Genomic DNA, 19,591 nt, shown 5'->3' with positions numbered 1-19,591 from the left:
TTCCTATGACATACTTGTAGACTGAAAGCCGTGCCTGATTTAATCGTGGTTTACTGAATCAGCCAAATTGGTTAGGTTCGCTCAACGTGCTATACCATAAATCATGGTTTACAGACCATAAGGAGTGTTGCATTGGCAGTTCTGTGCTAACAAAAACTTAATAAGAGAAGGATTATGGGGTAGTGATTTCTGACAGTCTCAAAATGGGCGAACAGTGCAGCCAGGTGGTAGGGAAAGCGAGTAGAATGCTTGGCTGCATAGCTAGAGGTATAACAAGCAGGAAGAGGGATATTGTGATCCCTCTTTATAGAGCGCTAGTGAGACCACATTTGGAGTACTGTGTTCAGTTCTGGAGAACTCACCAACAAAAAGATATTGACAAAATTGAACAGGTCCAAAGATGGGCTACAAAAATGGTGGAAGGTCTTAAGCATAAAACGTATCAGGAAAGATTTAATGAACTTAATCTGTATAGTCTGGAGGACAGAAGGGAAAGGGGGGGACATGATCGAAACATTTAAATATGTTAAAGGATTAAATAAGGTTCAGGAGGGAAGTGTTTTTAATAGGAAAGTGAACACAAGAACAAGGGGGCACAATCTGAGGTTTAGTTGGGAGAAAGATCAAAAGCAATGTGAGAAAATATTATTTTACTGCAAGAGTAGTAGATGCTTGGAACAAACTTCCAGCAGACATGGTTGGTAAATCCACAGTAACTGAATTTAAACATGCCTGGGATAAACATATATCCATCCTAAGATAAAATACAGGAAATAGTATAAGGGCAGACTAGATGGACCAGGAGGTCTTCTATGTTTCTATGACTGTATTTGCATGATAAACTGTTGTGCCTGTTATCCACTTTAGAGGCAAAAGATATGGTTTGCTTTCTATGGAGCAATTATGCAGAGTAATACCAGCAGATTTATGTTTCCATAAAATAAGAAGGATGGGGAATATGGAAGATTATAGAGCCCCAAATTACCTACGAGCCAAAATTACCTATGAGAGCCCCAAACTCTTGCTATTTCCAAATGAGAAAGCTTAAACAGGGACCATAATCAAGTCACTAGATTAAATAATGCTTTCCCAGGTATTAAAAAAAAAATAGACTAATCTTCAAATTCAGTATCCCCAGAACAGAAGCATAACCATGAGGGCAGCCGTCTCAACCAAGTGTGACAAATGGATAACAACTGTGCATTTGTTGCGCTAATAAAAACTGATAGCCTGGAACGACAAAACAAATGCTGTTTGATGGCTGAGCTCTGTTTCACGGGGTGCCAAGAATTGGGCGGATGGGATGAAAATAGAGAAGGGGGATAATATGTGTCTACTCTACTCCCATCAGTTGTCTGAGAAGACTGGAAAGGCCAATCCAAAAAAGGGGGAAAAATAGATCAGTGAGGACACATGCCCAGAGCAAGTGAAGAAAATCAGGATTTAGGCCTTCCATGTAAGCTAACTCTATCTTATTCTGAGATTCGTTCAATCAATCAATCAATCAGAATACAGCTGGAAGAAACCTTGAAGGTCTTCTAGTCCAACTCCTTTCTCAAGCAAGAGATCCTATTCCATTGCAGACAAGTGACTATCCAATCTCTTCTTAAAAACCTCCAATGATGAAGCATCCACAACTTCTGAAGGCAAGCTTTCCACTGGTTAATTGTCCTCGTTGTTAGGATGTTTCTTCTTAATTCCAGGTTGCTTCTTTACTTGATTAGTTTCCATCCATTGTTTCCTGTCTTGCCCTCTGGTGCTTTGGAAAATAAGTTGACCTCCTCCTTTTGAGTAACTCTCAAATGCTGGAATACTGCTATCATGTCCCCTTAGTCCTTCTCTAGATAAGCCAAACCCAATCCTGCAACCATTTTTCATGTTTTAGCTTCTGGGTCTTTAATCATCTTAGTTGCCCTTATTTGCACTTTTTTCCAAAGTCTCATCTTTTTTGCAATGTGGGGACCAAAACTGGTTGAGCATTCCAGGTATGCGGCCTTACTAAGGTTTTATAAAGCAGTACTAATACTTCACGTGATTTTGATTCTATGCCTTTGTTTATACAATCAAGGGTTATACTATACAGTGTTCCCTCAATTTTTGTGGGGAATGCGTTCCGAGACCGCCCGCGAAAGTCGAATTTCCGCAAAGTAGAGATGCGGAAGTAAATACACTATTTTTGGCTATGAACAATATCACAAGCCTTCCCTTAACACTTTAAACCCCTAAATTACAATTTCCCATTCCCTTAGCAACCATTTAGATTATTACTCACCATGTTTATTTATTAAAGTTTATTTTTTAAAAAAATTATTAAAGGCAGACGAAAGTTTGGCAATGACATATGACGTCATCGGGTGGGAAAAACTGTGGTATAGGGGGAAACACCGTGAAGTATTTTTTAATTAATATTTTTGAAAAATCGTGGTATAGACTTTTTGTGAAATTTGAACCCGCGAAAATCGAGGGAACACTGTATTCAGTTTTTTGGCTGCCGCTACACACTACCGGGGTGTTTTAATGTGACTGTCCACTAGGATTCCCTCTCACAGTTACTGTTTGTGCACCAGGTTTCACCTAATCTGTACTTGTACATTTATCTTTTCCTATCTAAGTGTAAAACCTTTCTTTTCTCCACATCAAACTTCATGTTGCTGGATGGGGCCCATTGTTCAAGTCTGTCAAGATTTTTTTGGATCCTGAATTTCTGTTTCTGGGATGTTGGTCATCATTTTATTTGCTTTTTTTAGATAAATTTCAAATGAAGGGTGGAGAGTTGGTTGCCTCCCATATGCTGATGGTGCCGTAATCGGCAAACAAATCAACTGGGAAAGCTTTTTATGGCATGAAGATATGCACTGTTACCCATCAAATCATGCGGCAGCTGCTCAAGGCCCAGGAGTTAAGATCAATTCAGAAAATCTGGCAAATAAACTATCCATATATCAATATTAAACAGATAGCACTTTATTAAAAACTGAGGATCAGTAAACAGCAGGACCTCTATAGCTGCTTTGATAGTATTTGCTGAAATATGAGATGAGCCATCTTGGCTACCCATTAATAGAAAAAAAAAGAATGGTCATAGTGTTCTTTAATGAGAGCTCTACTTTAATAGGGCATTAAGAGTACAAATGAAAAAGAGGTTGAAATTACAAATGGAGCTTCTCTATCAGATGTTTTTTTATTCAAGGAACTCAAGCTTTTTGGTTCCAGGACCAAGAAATAGTCAATCACTTAATAGTGATTGACTATTAAGTAGTCTTAATAGTCTTCGGAGAGGGGCGGCATACAAATCTAATAAATCTAATAAATCTAAATCAATGACTTAATAGTGATTGACTATTAATAGTCAATGACTTAAATATGAATGTGCTGCAGATGACAAAAAAGCCAATACTATTCTAGGCTGTACTAACAAAGGGATAGAATCAAGATCACGTGAAGTGTTAATACCACTTTATAATGCATTGATAAGGCCACACTTGGAATATTGCATCTAGTGTTGGTTGCCATGATATAAGAAAGATGTTTAGACTCTAGAAAGAGTGTAGAGAAGAGCAATAAAGATGATTAGGGGACTGGAAGCTAAAACATATAAAGAACGGTTGCTGGAATTGGATATGTCTCGTTTAATGAAAAGAAGGACTAGGGGTGACATGAGAGGAGTGTCATATCTCAGAGGTTGCCACAAAGAAGAGAGAGTTAAGCTATACTCAAAGCACCTGAAGGTAGGACAAGAAGCAATAGGTTGAAACTAATCAAGGAGAGAAGCAACCTAGAACTAAGGAGAAATTTATTGACAGTCAGAACAATTAATCAATGGAAGGACTGAAGTTGTGAATGCTCCAACACTGGAAGTTTTTAAGGAACAGATTGGACAATCATTTGTCTGATATGGTTTAAGGAGCAGGGAGTTGGACTAGATGACCTCCAAGGTCCTTTCCAACTCTGTTATTCTGTAGTCACTAAACTCTGTTGTGTTCCAAATTTCTTTCTTAATCAATAATTATAAATCAGTACATAAATCCATCAATTCTGTATTGATAACCTCCTAATAGTCTCCAGTCCCACTTTATTATTAGATTATTATTATTATTATTATTATTATTATTATTATTATTATTATTATTAAATTTATTAGCTGTGCCACAGTACTGCTTTGTATCTCTTTGAACCAGGATACATTCTTACATAGATTAATGTTAAAGCCATTAAATTAGACTTCTAAAGCTTTGCAAACCAAGTCAGACGAGGGAAGACAAATTTAAAAGCATGCAGTATTTGAAACAACGTCATGATTTTATATTTAAATTAAAAACAAGCCCAGAGTTGCATCACACATCTTCAGTATGGCAGATTAGAAAGAATGAAATCCTTTTCACTGGTACTTTTTTCCTAGGCTAACGAGTAGAAAGTGGGAATTTAGTGGAATCTTTCCCTGACTTTTATTTATTATTTTATACTAGCTAAACACCCATGCTTCGCTATGAAACTATGTGACAGGGCTTGATAAATAGTAAGCTATGTTTCTGTTCCTGTCAAAAACATTCCTGGTTTTGCTCTCTGGCTGGAGGATGACCAGGCTGTCAGGTGAACTGACTCTGGAGCATGCCACATAGAACAGGCCATGGGAGGAAATAAGCAGCTTCCCTTGCTTGTGTTTTCCTAATCACATCTGTAAATCTTTTCCTGCATTTTTTGTCTCTTTTGCCTTTAACTGGTGTTACAGTAGAAGGAACAGATTCATTTGAACTGTGGGGGGGAAATAATAATAATTATGTCTATGCCTACTAGCATCCATTAGTATTCATCTGGCTAGCATACTGTTAGTGTGTGAGTCAGTTGAGAAATATTAGGAAACTCAAACAGTGTTTGCTGTTTGAGCAAGAAGAAGACAGGAAGGGATCTGTGTGTGGCTTAACTCAACTGTTCTGCAGTAAAGCTGCTTGCTGCTGTGAAAGTAAAAGTGAAACTGAAACTCCTCAGCTTATGTTTTGCATTTGGATCAGATTCCTTCTTAAGTGAGGAGAACGGGACTAGAACTCCTTAGCATCAGAGCTTGTTAATAATAAGAAATACTCATGCTACAATAGTCATTTTGAAAAATCCTTTCTTAGTGAGCACCTAGAAGCCAAGAGGAACATATGTGGAGAATTTCAAGTTTCTGGACATTTCATTATTAAGTTTGAGTGGTTTTTGCTTTTATATAGAGAGATTAATCTACAAGACTTCTTTTCTCAACAAATGTCAGCTAATTGTTACTGGACTGTTCAGGCCAGAATTTTTAGCCAGCATGTTGCCTGGGAATTCTGGGCGATGTAGTTTTAACACGTAGAAAGCACCATGTTGGGAGGGCTGTTTGAAGCAATTTCTTCAATGAACAATGTGAAGTCCTCCTGAGTTGCACATAAGAAAGAGAGAGTTGTACCTTATAGCCTCGTTTGCGACAGAAACTGAGGCAAACTTGCACCGTGAGCTTGGTGGAGGTGCCACTGCTTCCACTTAGTGTTGGGGGAGTTCCAGAGTCCAGGAAGCAGCCAACATAGCTGGGCACTGAAAGAAACAATGAAGGATGTGGGTAGAAATTGTGAATGTTTATGCAGGAAGGTATCACAGCGCTACACAACTTTAGGACTCTACGAGTAGTGTTCAATTACCAACCATAGTTGGGATTTGCAGCACTATAGATAAGTGCCACAGTCATTAAGCAAAAAAGTCACGTGATTGTGCTAGGCCTATGATACAGGTCTCAAACTTGCGATGTAACACTTCTGCTTCCATCATTACACAAGCCACAATGGTCAAATCCCAAGTTGCAGTCATGTGATGTTTCACTTAAACATCGCATGACTGCAACTTGGGATATCGCTTTCGCATTCTCCATTAATTTTACTTGTGTAAAATTGTGCTGATTGTGTAGCTCACAAATGGCAGCCACTTAACCATGGGATGCTGTGCAGCTTTAAATGCAAAGATCGATTGCAAATCTATTTTTCTTTTTCAACTGTCATAAATTCAAATAGTCACCAAACAAGGCAGTCAGTGATTGGCTTTCTCTGGGTCCTGTCGACAAAACAATGCCCTCTGGTGGGCCCCAGGGGAAGAGCCTTCTCGGTGGCGGCCCCGGCCCTCTGGAACCACCTCCCCCCCGGAGATTAGAACTGCCCCCACCCTCCTTGCCCTTTGTAAGCTATTAAAGACCCACCTATGTCGTCAGGCATGGGAAAGCTGAGCCCCTGGGTTATATTATTTATGTATGGTATGAGTGTGTTGTATGGTTTTTAAATAATGGGTTTTAGAATTCTTTTAATGTATTAGATTTGTTACATTGTTGTTATTGTTGTGAGCCGCCCCGAGTCTTCAGAGGGGGGCGGCATACAAATCTAATAAATTATTATTACAGTATTATCATTAATTATTATTACCTGCGATACAAACTGACCTCATGATTCACAACAGTTAGTTTTGGGGAATTCTGGGAGCTGTAGTCTGCCCGTCTTGAAGCTGCCAAAGTTGAGAAACACTGCCATATTGTTTTGCATCAGGCAGCTATCCTGAAACCAATGCTCTTCAGATACAATAGATTTAATGCAAACTTTTGCCTTACGGTTTCTTTGAAAATATTTTCCTCTTGTATTTTTTTTGTTTTCCTGTATTTTTTTTCAGGATTCTTGAAAATTTCATTCAAATTTATTTTCATGATGTATTGGGTTTAGAGTTTAGTGCTGTTGAAACTGACAAGTAGGCTACAGCTGCATTTTGTTTCTTTCATTTCAAAGTTGCCCTGGTTGATCATACTTCAATTTGAACCAGGAGTCACTGCTCACAGTCATTCACGCCCTCATCACCTCGAGGCTCGACTACTGTAACGCTCTCTACATGGGGCTACCTTTAAAAAGTGTTCAGAAACTTCAAATCGTGCAGAATGCAGCTGCGAGAGGAATCATGGGCTTCCCTAAGTATGCCCATGTCACACCAACACTCCGCAGTCTGCATTGGTTGCCGATCGGTTTCCGGTCACAATTCAAAGTGTTGGTTATGACCTAAAAAGCCCTTCATGGCATTGGATCAGAATACGTGCTGTTTGGTTTTTTAAATTGATAGGGATTTTTAGTTTTTTTCTTAATATTAGATTTGTGCCTGTACAATATTGTTTTATCGCTTGTTGTGAGCCGCCCCGAGTCTTCGGAGAGGGGCGGCATACAAATCTAATAAATTATTATTCTTATTATTATTAATACCTCCGAGACTGCCTTCTGCCGCACGAATCCCAGCGACCAGTTAGGTCCCACAGAGTTGGCCTACTCCGGGTCCCGTCGACTAAACAATGCCGTTTGGTGGGACCCAGGGGAAGAGCCTTCTCTGTGGCGGCCCCGACCCTCTAGAACCAACTCCCCCCAGAGATCAGAGTTGCCCCCACCCTCCTTGCCTTTCGTAAGCTCCTTAAAATCCACCTCTGTCGTCAGGCATGGGGGAATTGAGATATTCCCTCCCCCTAGGCTTATAAAATTTATGCATGGTATGTCTGTGTGTATGATTAGTTTCTTAAATAAGGGTGTGGTTTTTTTTAAATTAACTTAAATATTAGATTTGCAAATAAATAGATAAATAGATAAATAGATAAATAGATAGATAAATAGATAAATAAATAGATAGATAGATAGATAGATAGATAGATAGATAGATAAATAGATAAATAGATAAATAGATAAATAGATAAATAGATAAATATAAAATCTGAAAAGGGGGTGGCAGAAGGAAAAACCCACACACATCCTGGAAGACTGTCTTTGACTGACCAAGAGTGGATTCTCATCCCTATCTCTTGGCTCTCCCATAATAAAAACAAAACCACAACATGCCATCTCTGAGAATTCCATTAGCATGTTAGAGTGGACCAAACTTTTTCATCCAACATTGGCTGATCCCACATGTCAATTCAAAATCCAGCACTTACTGTGGCAGGTTGGGATGTCACAATACTTCCAGTAAATCCCTTCTTCATTCTCCGAGATGTAGCACCAGGGCTGTACATCACCGTCTGGATTCCGGCAATAATTGTGGCTGCCCAGCCCCCACTCGCCGTTGGGATATTTGGCCGTGTTGTAGGCATGTTCTCGGGTCTGATTCCAGTAGAGACAAGGCTTCCCAGCGGATCCAGGGGCAGTCCTGTTCTGCAGTCCGCGATAATCAGCTCCATTCACCATAAAGCATTCAGATAATTCTGGGGAATAATCAGAGGAGAAAAGATGGTGGGAGATATGTTAACCCCTGCATATTTTATTTTCTAAATGGGTGGTATTGGTGGTGATCGTGCGTTTCCTCCTCATTCACTGAAGAACAAAGTCAAACAAAGTAAAGATTATTTGGAGACAAATCATCAATTTTTGGTATTCTTCGACTTATCAGGCCCAGCTCTTAGCAAAGTCAGCCAAACAATGTCTTATCTTCACACCTAAGCCACATTTGATTGATGCTTTATGACAAAACCTAAGTGTTTGTGGTTGCTTTCAACCCAAGATATATCTCTGATCAACAACTCTTTCCCTTCTCGCTCTTTACAGTCACAACAATTTTCTCTCTATCATATGCAAACTGTCTCACAGTGCGCAAAAGCTAAAGATATATCAGCCTTTGAAGTGGCATAAGAGTCTGTTTTGATTTTGCTGCAGAAGAGTAAAACAGCTATCCATCCCTCGGGAAGCTGTTAGACACAAACAAAGTTGTCCTCACAACAACCCAGAGAGCTTGGTTCAACTGAGATATAGTAACCAGCTCAAGGTCATCCAAGGAACTTATGGTAGCCTGCCAGAAAAACAATCCACATGGATAAAGAACTTGCGGCTCTCCTGGTATTGCTGAAACTCTAATTCCCAGCCATTGGCCATAACTGCTAGGACTGCTGGGAGTTATAGTTCAGCAACATCTAGAAAGCTACCAGTTCCTTGTGAGACACATATACAACCACAAATATATGGACAGATATACAAATTACATAATCAATAAAATAAAGGGCTTTCAGTTTTAAAAACCCTAAGGATTAGTGAATTTATACTTGGCCAGAAATTAGTGGCCTGTTCATACAACAAGCTTCAATCAGTCAATTAAAATATAGCAAATTCACATACAAGTTACTAACTTTTTTTGGTTTAATCTCAGTCAGGTTTTGTGAGTTGGTGTGTTGGTGACGTCAACTTCTTTGATTAATGCATGATTCACTGCATTTTGTAAACCAGGAAAATCATGTAGGTTAAGTTGTGTGAATGCAGCCGATGTTCCCAATTGGAAATCCCTCTGAATGTATTTTCTTAGAGAGGAAGAGCTGTGACATTGATAAGACTGGCAGAGTGGGAAACTAGTCCTTGGTTTAGTCACTGTATCATTTAGTGACCGTTAACAGTTAATAATGGTGATGGAAAAGTAACTTAATGACCATATTTAGGTCTGTAAAACAGAGGGAAGCCCAAATAAGTCATTTACCTACCATTAATAACTGAGTTGCCTATCCTGTTTGTGATGGCTAAACTATCACCTGTACTTGATTCAAAAATTCAATCAGGCATAAATTATGCAGGATAGCTATGATATAATCATGACTTGTGGAACTTTATTTCTAGATGAGGAAATACAGTAGATGAACAATGGGAGCTATCCAACAAAATGAAATTCAATGGGGAAAAAAAGTAAGGTTCCACATTTAGGCAAGAATAACAAAATGCATAGCTACAGTATATGTAGTACATTGCTCAACAGTAGCAACTGTGAAAGGGATCTTGGAGTCCAAGTGGTCAACCATTTAAATATGAGCCAGCAGTTTACAGCAGTTGCCAAAAAAGCCAACACAGTTCTAGGCTGCATTAACAGAGGGATAGAATCGAGATCATGTGAAGTGTTAATACCACTTTATAAGGCCGTGGTAAGGCCACACTTGGAATACTGCATTCAGTTTTGGTCACTACAATGCAAAAAGGATATTGAGACTGTAGAAAAAGTACAAAGAAGAGCAACAAAGATGATTAGGGGACTGGAGGCTAAAACATATGAAGAACGGTTGCAGGAATTGGGTATGTCTAGTTTAATGAAAAGAAGGACCAAGGGAGACATGATAGCAGTGTTCCAATATCTCAGGAGTTGCCACAGAGAAGAAACAGTCAACCTATTCTCCAAAGTACCTGAGGGTAGAACAAGAAACAATGGGTGGAAACTAAACAAGGAGAGAAGCAACCTAGAACTAAGGAGAAATTTCCTGATAATTAGAACAATTAATCCATGGAACAGCTTTCCTCCAGAAATTGTAAAAGCTCCAACACTGGAAGTTTTTAAGCAAATGTTGGATAACCATCTGTCTGAAATAGTGTAGGGTTTCCTGACTAAGCAGTGGGTTGGACTAGAAGACCTCCAAGGTCCCTTCCAACTCTATTGTTGTTGTTGTTGTTGTTGTTGTTGTTGTTGTTGTCGTCGTCGTTATTATTATTATTAGATCCCAAATTTTCAAACAATCTTAAAGCTAATCTCTCAGGATCTCGATGGCTGAGTTCAGCCCTTGATTACTTATTGGTAAAGGAAACTCCCTCTGTTCCTTTACAGAAAGAACTTCTGTCAAAACAAGTTATAATTTTGGGGCAGAAAATTTGAAAAGATAGTTCTGATTATCTTTTACCAGTAATTGGGGAATTCGCTTTGGTCAAAAAGTTGAAGGAAACTGTAGGTTTGAAGACCCGCAGCTGCAGAAGAGACCTTCTGGGAAATCCACAGAAGACCCCCAGCTGCCCCTTCTTTCCTTCCCCTCCCAACCCTGAAATGTGGAGCTGGAGAAACATCCGAGCAAGCGTGACAAGACAAGCTTGGAAGAAGAGGGACTCCTCTCAAGGCTGCCTCCAGGGTGGGGGCCCAAAAAACGAGATTAGAGATGCTAAATGTGTAATCAGTTAAAGCATGCAAGAGCTTTGAAGATTCAAAGGGGAATGGCGGAGGGTGTCCTGTGAGATTTGGCTGGAGGCAAGAGAAACACAGGAGACCCTTTCAGATCTCACATTTGGGAAGAGGAGGGATTGGGGGAGGATCAAAGAGTTCAAAGACACATTTTAATTGCCCATGCCAAGACAGTCAAGTGCGGGCAGAACACAAAGAAAGAATATCGGGGGCACAGTGAGATGGGCAGAGCCTCTGCTAAATCTCTGACCAAGGTCAGAAACAAGTCTTTGTAGACCAAGGAGGAACAATATTTGGGGAGGGAGAATGAGTCACATTTGGCTTTGAGTAGAGTTACAGGTGGCAATCTACTCCATTGCTCAGGTGGAAATCTATTCCCAGATTACTCCACAGGGGGTAGAGACTACATAGGTCAGCAGTTCAAATCTCATCATGGGCTCAAGGTTGACTGAGCCTTCTATCCTTCCTAGATAAAATGAGGACCCGGATTATGGGGGCAATATGCTGGCTCTGTTAAAAAAGTGCTATTGCTATTGCTAACATGTTGTAAGCCGCCCCCAGTCTGAGGAGAGGGGTGGCATATATATAAATAGATAGATAGATAGATAGATAGATAGATAGATAGATAGATAGATAGATAGATAGATAGATAGATAAATCAGTAAGTAAGTAAGTAAGTAAGTAAGTAAGTAAGTAAGTAAGTAAGTAAGTAAGTAAGTAATCGAATAAATAAATAAATAATGAACTGTGCAAAGCTAAGACAGAATTAAATTCAATTGGATTAAAATGGAATTGATTTATTTACCTGCAGATGATAGGATTATTCCTATGTATTTAATGTTCCTTTTAAGGCTTATAATTTAACTTTATTTGCTTATTGATGTCATCTCCATTCTTGTCTTCCTAAAGAGGTTTAGAATTGTTTACCTCAAAAGCTAATTAATTTTATTAAAATAAATATACATGCATCCAAGGACTCATATTCAAGTATTTAACACTAAAGGTGGTCCTGGACTTACGACCACAGTAAGAACCGGAAAATTTGTTAAACATTGCAGTCATTAAGTGAGACATCACACGCCCACACATGATTTTAACTTTTTTGCTATGGTCATTAAGCCAGACATCACTTGTCTGCAATTTGTGAATTTTGCTAAGGGCTTCTCTGTTGAGTTTGCTTGTCCGAAACCGGCTGGAAAGATTAAGGATTGTGATTACATGAATCCAGAATACTGCATCCACCATAAATTTGCAAGTTGCCAAGTATTCAAATCACAATCACATAGCCACTGGGATGCTACTACAATCATAAGTGTGAGAACTGATCAGGTCACTTTTACAAGAACTATCTATATTGATTCATGAAGGATTAGAAATTTTAGAAGGGTTCCAAGTATTTCAACCAAGGCTTTTAAGGTTGATGGATGATAATAGAATCCCTTACTAAGCATCTTTCCCCACTGTGGAGTACCATCCAGTTGCATCTGCAATATCAAGATTTAATTCTCCCAGAAATCCCTTTTTTTTCTGTGTTTTATCCTCAGATCAGAAGCACTAATCCCAGGGGAAAGCTTTGTCTCTCTTGGCCAGTGGTTCCCAATCATGACCCTTTTAAGATGCGTGGACTTCAACTCCCAGACTGCTGGCTGGAGAATTCTGGGAATTGAAGTCTGCACATCTTAAAAGGACCAAGGTTGACAATTACTACTGACTGAAGTGATAGAAATGGGAAAATGGTGGACGGAATGCCCCACATCAGGTTACAAATGAGTACATCATTTCGAAATATTCCTGCATATAAACAAGCAACACAAAACCTACACTCCTTTTCACAACAATAACAATAACAAACAACAACAACAACAACAACAACAACAACAGAGTTGGAAGGGACCTTGGAGGTCTTCTAGTCCAACCGCCTGCTTAGGCAAAAATCCCTACACTACTTCAGACAAATGGTCATCCAACTTCAGACAAATTGTTATCCAACTTCTTAAAAATTTCCAGTATTAAAGCATTCACAATTTCTGGAGGCAAGCTGTTCCATGGATTAATTGTTCCAACTGTCAGGAAATTTCCCCTTAGTTCTAAGTTGCTTCTCTCCTTGTTTAGTTTCCACCCATTGTTTCTTGTTCTACCCTCAGGTGCTTTGAAGAATAGGTTGACTCCTTCTTTCTTGTGGTAACCCCTGAAATATTGAAACACTGCTATCATATCTCCCCTGGTCCTTCTTTTCCTTAAACTAGACATGCCCAGTTCCTGCAGCCATTTCTCATATGTTTTACCCTCCAGTCCCCTAATCATCTTTGTTGCTCTTCTCTGCACTCTTTCTAGAGTCTCAACATCCTTTTTGCATGTCAGTATGTAAAAACTGACATATCAAGGAAAAAAGATCTAGCCCAACCCAGCCCTGGTTTTGCTTGTGTTCTCTTTCAAAGTCATACAAGCATGTTCCTCATTGCATTCATATGTGTCTACATACCAAGAACCTTCACAAGTTAGTTCTGTGATCCAGAGTCTGAATTGTATACTTTGCACAAATATTGGAAACCGGCCACTTATTTCCATTACAGTGTTCCCTCGATTTTCACGGGTTCGAACTTCGCGGAACGTCTATACCACGGTTTTTCAAAAATATTAATTAAAAAAATACTTTGCAGTTTTTTCCCCTATACCACGGTTTTTCCTGCCCGATGACGTCATATGTCATTGCCAAACTTTTGCCTGCCTTTAAAAAACATTTTTTTAAATAAAGTTTAATAAATAAACATGGTGAGTAATAATCTAAATGGTTGCTAAGGGAATGGGAAATTGTAATTTAGGGGTTTAAAGTGTTAAGGGAAGGCTTGGGATACTGTTCATAGCCAAAAATAGTGTATTTACTTCCGCATCTCTACTTTGCGGAAATTCGACTTTTGCGGGCAGTCTCGGAACGCATCCCCCGCGAAAATCGAGGGAACACTGTATAGCTTTAGGCAAAGAAAATAGTTTTCTGGGTCAGAAGAGAAGTCTTGAGACAGAAGACCGGGCCAAGTGGCCCCTGCCATTTTGAAGATGGCACCCTGGCACTGAAGGGCCACGCAAAGACAGAATGCTGGCATAGAGTAACACTTCAAAGAAGCAAAAAGGATCGTAGGCAGCCATAAGGGCAATTTGCACACAACCGTGTATATCTGCTGAAAAAGCAAGCAGGAGCAAAAACATTCATCTGTGCTACTTGGCAAGGCACAAAGTAAGTTGCAGAAGTGGCAGAAGGCCATTTCCCTTGCAGAATCCAATCTGTAGTTCTCCCCTTTTTTAAAAAAAAAAAATCTGGAAAAAAATGGCAGAGATTCAACAAGGGATCCTTCAATCTAAACAATGCCAAATGCCGGGTGGTAGAACTCAGAAGGGTGAACAAAGAGGGAAGGGGGGCTGGCAAAGAGATCAGACATCCAGCGGCTGCCCCTCACCCAAGAACTTGAGAGCGTTGGCCCCCTGCCTGCCTTGTTTTATCCCAGACATAGTAACATCCTTTCACAGCTGGGAATAACCCATGACTTGTGCTTCTCTTCACTTGCCTCCTGCCATCAATCCACCCAACCACCCACCTTCCAAGCCCGAACCTCTCCTGGTGTAACCAGATGCCGTTTCCAACCAGCAGACATAAGCCCCAGGGGGACGGGACCCACCTGTTGTTGGGGATGGAAATAGCTGAGAACATAATAAACAGGTGGTCGATGCGAAGCAAGAGGACTAGGCTAGACCGGGAAGGGGAGGGTAGCAAAGCGAGCTCTTCATGGGAGGATGTGGAAGCCCACAGAGGCCGGAGACTGGATGTCTAGCAGGTGGCGGGTGTTGGCAGCTGGTCCTTTAGAAGATGCTTCAGGACCAGTGGGTTGCTATCTGGGGGGCACGAATGTGAGATGGCCCCGGGGAGCCGAGGGAGGGGGAATAAAAATCAGGGGTGAGGCATTAGACAAATGGCACAGGAGGCCTTGGTGTTACCGCACTGCTGAATTGCTGAAGAAATGTGACATGGATGTAATGGAACGCGCAGAGGCCGGACAGGAGGCTCACTGCTCTGCTTCAACAAACGTGGGATTAGCTATTTTGGTACCATTGTGGACAGCTTCCTCCTGCTGGGGGCTGCAGCTGTCGAAAGACCAACAGGCTGTGGAGAAAGGACGACGGAATAGGACCGGCAGGAATGTCAAAAATCTCGGTAATGCCTTTCTTTAAAAAGAAATCAAGGGTATAGACACACCTTCACTCTGTATCTCTCTGGGACTTGTGTTAAGGATACTCTAGAGATCCTGGGTTACTTACCAGGCCCCTTTAGTGAGAATAGCAGTCCTATTAGATCAGCTGTTTGGGTGTTGTCCCCAAATTCGGGCCTTAGCCAGGCGCCAAAGCCAATGAGGAAAACCAGACACGAGGTGAAGGGTTGATTCCCTTTTGTTGAAGTGCTTCAGCAAAAGGGTCCCAGCCAGGCGGGGTTGCACTTATCGGACGCTACCGGTGCGCTCTCTGGGACCGTTGCGGGCTCATGTGCATCCGGAGGGCGCGCGGGCACCCATTGGTGTGAGGTTTGGCTTCTGTGCATGCGCAGCAAGTGAAATCAGATGCAGGGATGCTCGCGTGTGCATGATTTTGCCGATTTCTTTGCTTCTGGGCATGCACAGCAAGTGAAATCTCATGCAGGGATGCTCGCGTGTGCATGATTTTGCCTATTTCTTTGCTTCTGTGCATGCCCCAAAGCAAAGAAATGCTGAAAATCGGCAAAATCGGCAAAATCTCACACGCAAGGGCACCCTTGTCCAAGATTTCACTTGCTGTGTATGCGCAAAAGCCAAATTTGCAGGCGGGCGCAAACGGGTACATGTCAAGGAAGTGGAGATTTGTGTGTATCTCAATTTCCGCTACTGGAATCCCGATCCCAGCTGTACCTGGTGCAACCCGCTACTGGTCCCAGCCATCAAAATGCCAGCAGCACCCAGAAAAAAGGATTCAACGAGCCTTTATACAGTTTTTCAAGGTGGGTTAAAGAAACATTGTCTAATAGGCTTTTTAAAAATTATTTAAAAGGTCATATATTGGTTCCATGCCTTTTCTATTCCTAAAAATTAATGAAAAGGCATCCTAGAAGATTTTTAGCAAGTCTTCTGTCGCAGAGTTCCCCAAGGTTGGCAGCCCAGAGCAGAGGGGGAGGGAGGAAAGATGGGATGGTTTTGTGAGAGGGACAAAGCCGTGCATTCATGTGCACAAGCACAAGAGTAGGGCCAAGTAGGACTCTCACATGAATGGGGCCACGAGCACCTATCATGCTCACATAAGTGGGGTCATGAGTGCCCACAACGCAAGCGCCGATGAGTGGCAAAATGCTTGTGATGCTCACATGAGTGAGGGCCTCATCTGCTCGTGTGACTGGCACTCATGCAAAAGCCGACCACTCCCGTGGCCCAGTTGCTAATAGGCCATAGCCCAGTAGTGGACAGCGCCTACAGATTGTGGACCCCTGTTCTATTGTCTGTCATAGCCCTTATCTTAGCAAAATGGGATGAACAGCAACATCACCAGATGGATTCAAAACTGGCTAACCAACCGCACTCAATGTGCAGTGCTCAATGGAATTGCATCTACATGGAGGGATGTATCAGCTGTTTTAGGCCCAGTACTCTTCAACATCTTCATCAATGACTTGGACGAGGGGATAGATGGGGAATTTATCAAATTTGCAGATGATACCAAACTGGCAGGAATAGCCAATACTACAGGCTCAAAATACAGAAGGACCTTGACAAACTTGAACATTTTTCATCTAACAAAAAGAAATTCAATGGTGAATAAAGTAAGGTTCTACATTTAGGCAAGAAAAATAAAAGGCAAAGGTCCAGTAGATGTGGTACATTGTTCACCAGTAGTAACTGTGAGAGGGAACTTGGAGCCTTAGTGGACAACCATTTAAATATGAGCCAGCAGTGTGCAGCAACTGCCAAAAAAGCCAACACAGATCTAGACTGCATTAACAGAGGGATAGAATGAAGATCACCCGAAGTGTTAATACCACTTTATAAAGCCTTGGTAAGGCCACACTTGGAATACTGCATTCAGCTTTGATCAACAAGATGCAAAAAGGATGTTGAGACTCTGGAAAGAGTACAGAGAAGAGCAACAAAGATGATTAGGGGACTAGAGACTAAAACGTATGAAGAACTGTTGCAGGAATTGGGTATGTATGGTTTAATGAAAAGAAGGACCAGAGAAGTCATGATAACAGTGTTCCAATATCTCAGGGGTTGTCACAAAGAAAAGGGAGTCAATCTATTCTCCAAAGCACCTGAGGGTAGAAGAAGAAACAATGGGTAGACACTAAACAAGGAGAGAACTAACTTAGAACTAAGGAGAAATTTCCTGACAGTTAGAACCATTAATCCGTGGAACAGCTTGCCTCCAGAAGTTGTGAATGCTCTAACACTGGAAGTTTTTAAGATGTTGGATAACCATTTGTCTAAAGTAGTGTAGGTTTCCTGCCTAAGCAGTGGGCTGGACTAGAAGACCTCCAAGATCCCTTCCAATTCTGTTGTTGTTGCTGTTGTTGTTGTTGTTGTTATATTATTACTATCACTACTACTACTATCATCATCATAATCTTTATGATTATATATATTATTATTGCTATTATTATTATTATTATTATTATTATTATTATTATTATTTATTAGATTTGTGTGTCGCCCCTCTCTGAAGACTCAGGGCGGCTCACAACAGCATATAAAAAACAGTGTAACAATGGGACAAATCTAATAATAAAATATATAAAAACCCCAACAATTAAAAAGCATACAGCACATACACACCAAACGTGAAATATAATAAGCCTGGGGGAGATATCTTAGTTCCCCCATGCCTGGCGATATAGGTGGGTCTTGAGTAACTTGCAAAAGACAAGGTGGGTGGGGGCCATTCTAATCTCCGGGGGGAGTTGATTTCAGAGGGCCGGGGCTGCCATAGAGAAGGCTCTTCCCCCGGGGCCCGCCAAATGACATTGTTTGGTTGACGGGACCAGGAGAAGGCCAACACCTGTGGGATTCGTGCAGTAGAAGGCGGTTCCGGAGGTATGCTGGTCCAATGCCATGTAGGGCTTTAAAGGTCATTACCAACACTTTGAATTGTGACCGGAAACTGATCGGCATGACAGTCAGCTCTTGTTTTCTACATAGAAAGGGCACCCACCTGTCCAAACTCCTCTTGCATTATTTTTGCTATGCAGGCTTTGTAAGTATACATCTCTTCCCTTCCTTCTGAATTCATGCCATAACCTTGCATTTTCATAACAAATGGCCCCACAACAAATGGCCCATCTTTTGTGACAGCTGCTCAACCCCCACGGATCTTCTCCTTCCATATCCAGCAGGCGGAGGGAGGACCTGGGTGTTTTCACACAGTTCACATAGAAGTACCCAAGCATAAAGAGAGCACGTTAGAGAAGCACCATTGCTTTGGATGTCAGTCTATCTCTGTTCTTCTGGCTGCATCGTTCTCTTTTCAGTTCAAACATAGACAAGGTGAGTCGGAAAAGGAATGGAGAAACACTGTGATGGACTGGAGAGGCAGCAAGGCCCAGAAATCCTGAAGGGCATTGGGTTCCCCTTCTTCAGTACCATTTATATAGTTAAGTAAAACTGTCTACACTCTCTGCTCCTCATTTTACATGTCCATGGACAAAATTGTGAAGGGATCTGGGTTTATTGCTATTGCCACATCCAGTTTGGCCTTCAGGGCTCAGAGGTCAACAATGGGGCTTTCAAACAAATCCTTAGGGCAGCGCCCCCTGATTCACTCAAAGGATCTTTAGCAAGCAGCCTGCGGGAGATTTGGAAACAATTTGAACCCTGAGAAAGCTGAGAGAATAAAAAATGAAATGGAAACAAAAGGGACGCACTTCTTGATATTTCGTGTACAAAAGTAAAAATTAAAAAGCTCAAATGAAAGGTAGGTAAGGGAAAAAATAAGGATATGAGGAGAAAAGAAGGAACAGTTTTCTAGCTAGCCATTTATAACTCTTCCAGGACATCCCATCCTGTTCCTCTTTACACCTAATTTTCCATCTCCTCACCTCCCAAAATATCAGTATGCAGTCTGCATTGGTTGCCGATCAGTTTCCGGTCACAATTCAAAGTGTTGGTTATGACCTATAAAGCCCTTCATGGCACCGGACCAGAATACCTCCGGGACCGCCTTCTGCCGCACGAATCCCAGCGGACGGTTAGGTCCCACAGAGTTGGCCTTCTCCGGGTCCCGTCGACTAAACAATGTCGTCTGGCGGGACCCAGGGGAAGAGCCTTCTCTGTGGCGGCTCCGACCCTCTGGAACCAGCTCCCCCCTGAGATTAGGATTGCCCCCACCCTCCTTGCCTTTCGCAAACTCCTTAAAACCCACCTCTGCCGTCAGGCATGGGGGAACTGAAACATCTCCCCCTTGCCCATGTTGTTTTGGTATTAGATTGATTGTATGCGTGTTTCTTAATATTCTGGGGTTGTTTTTTATGAATTTTTAGCTTAAAATTGTAATTGGATTGGTGGGTATTGGATTTGTTATTATGTATTGTTTTTATCTTGTTGTGAGCCGCCCTGAGTTTTCAGAGAGGGGCGGCATATAAATCCAATAAATCTAATCT

At 41.3% G+C, this 19,591-nt stretch overlaps 1 protein-coding gene across 4 annotated transcripts in view; it reads right to left on the bottom strand.

Annotated features, from left to right (window-relative positions):
* The window catches only part of LOC139155268 (kremen protein 2-like), a 119,613-nt gene that overhangs the window by 29,511 nt on the left and 70,511 nt on the right, over positions 1–19,591 (bottom strand). For all 4 annotated transcript variants that reach the window (XM_070730389.1, XM_070730386.1, XM_070730387.1 and 1 more), the window contains 2 exons: positions 7,958–8,224; positions 5,429–5,553 (listed from right to left, as the gene is read on the bottom strand). In XM_070730389.1, the coding sequence (XP_070586490.1) occupies positions 5,429–5,553; positions 7,958–8,207 (375 nt within the window). In that variant the 5' untranslated portion in view covers positions 8,208–8,224. The remainder of the gene's footprint in view (positions 1–5,428; positions 5,554–7,957; positions 8,225–19,591) is intronic.

Source organism: Erythrolamprus reginae, unplaced genomic scaffold, assembly GCF_031021105.1.
Source record: "Erythrolamprus reginae isolate rEryReg1 unplaced genomic scaffold, rEryReg1.hap1 H_1, whole genome shotgun sequence".
Classification (NCBI taxonomy): domain Eukaryota; kingdom Metazoa; phylum Chordata; class Lepidosauria; order Squamata; family Dipsadidae; genus Erythrolamprus; species Erythrolamprus reginae.
Note: the sequence above shows the minus strand (reverse complement) of the source record. Positions and strands in the feature narration are given on the sequence as shown.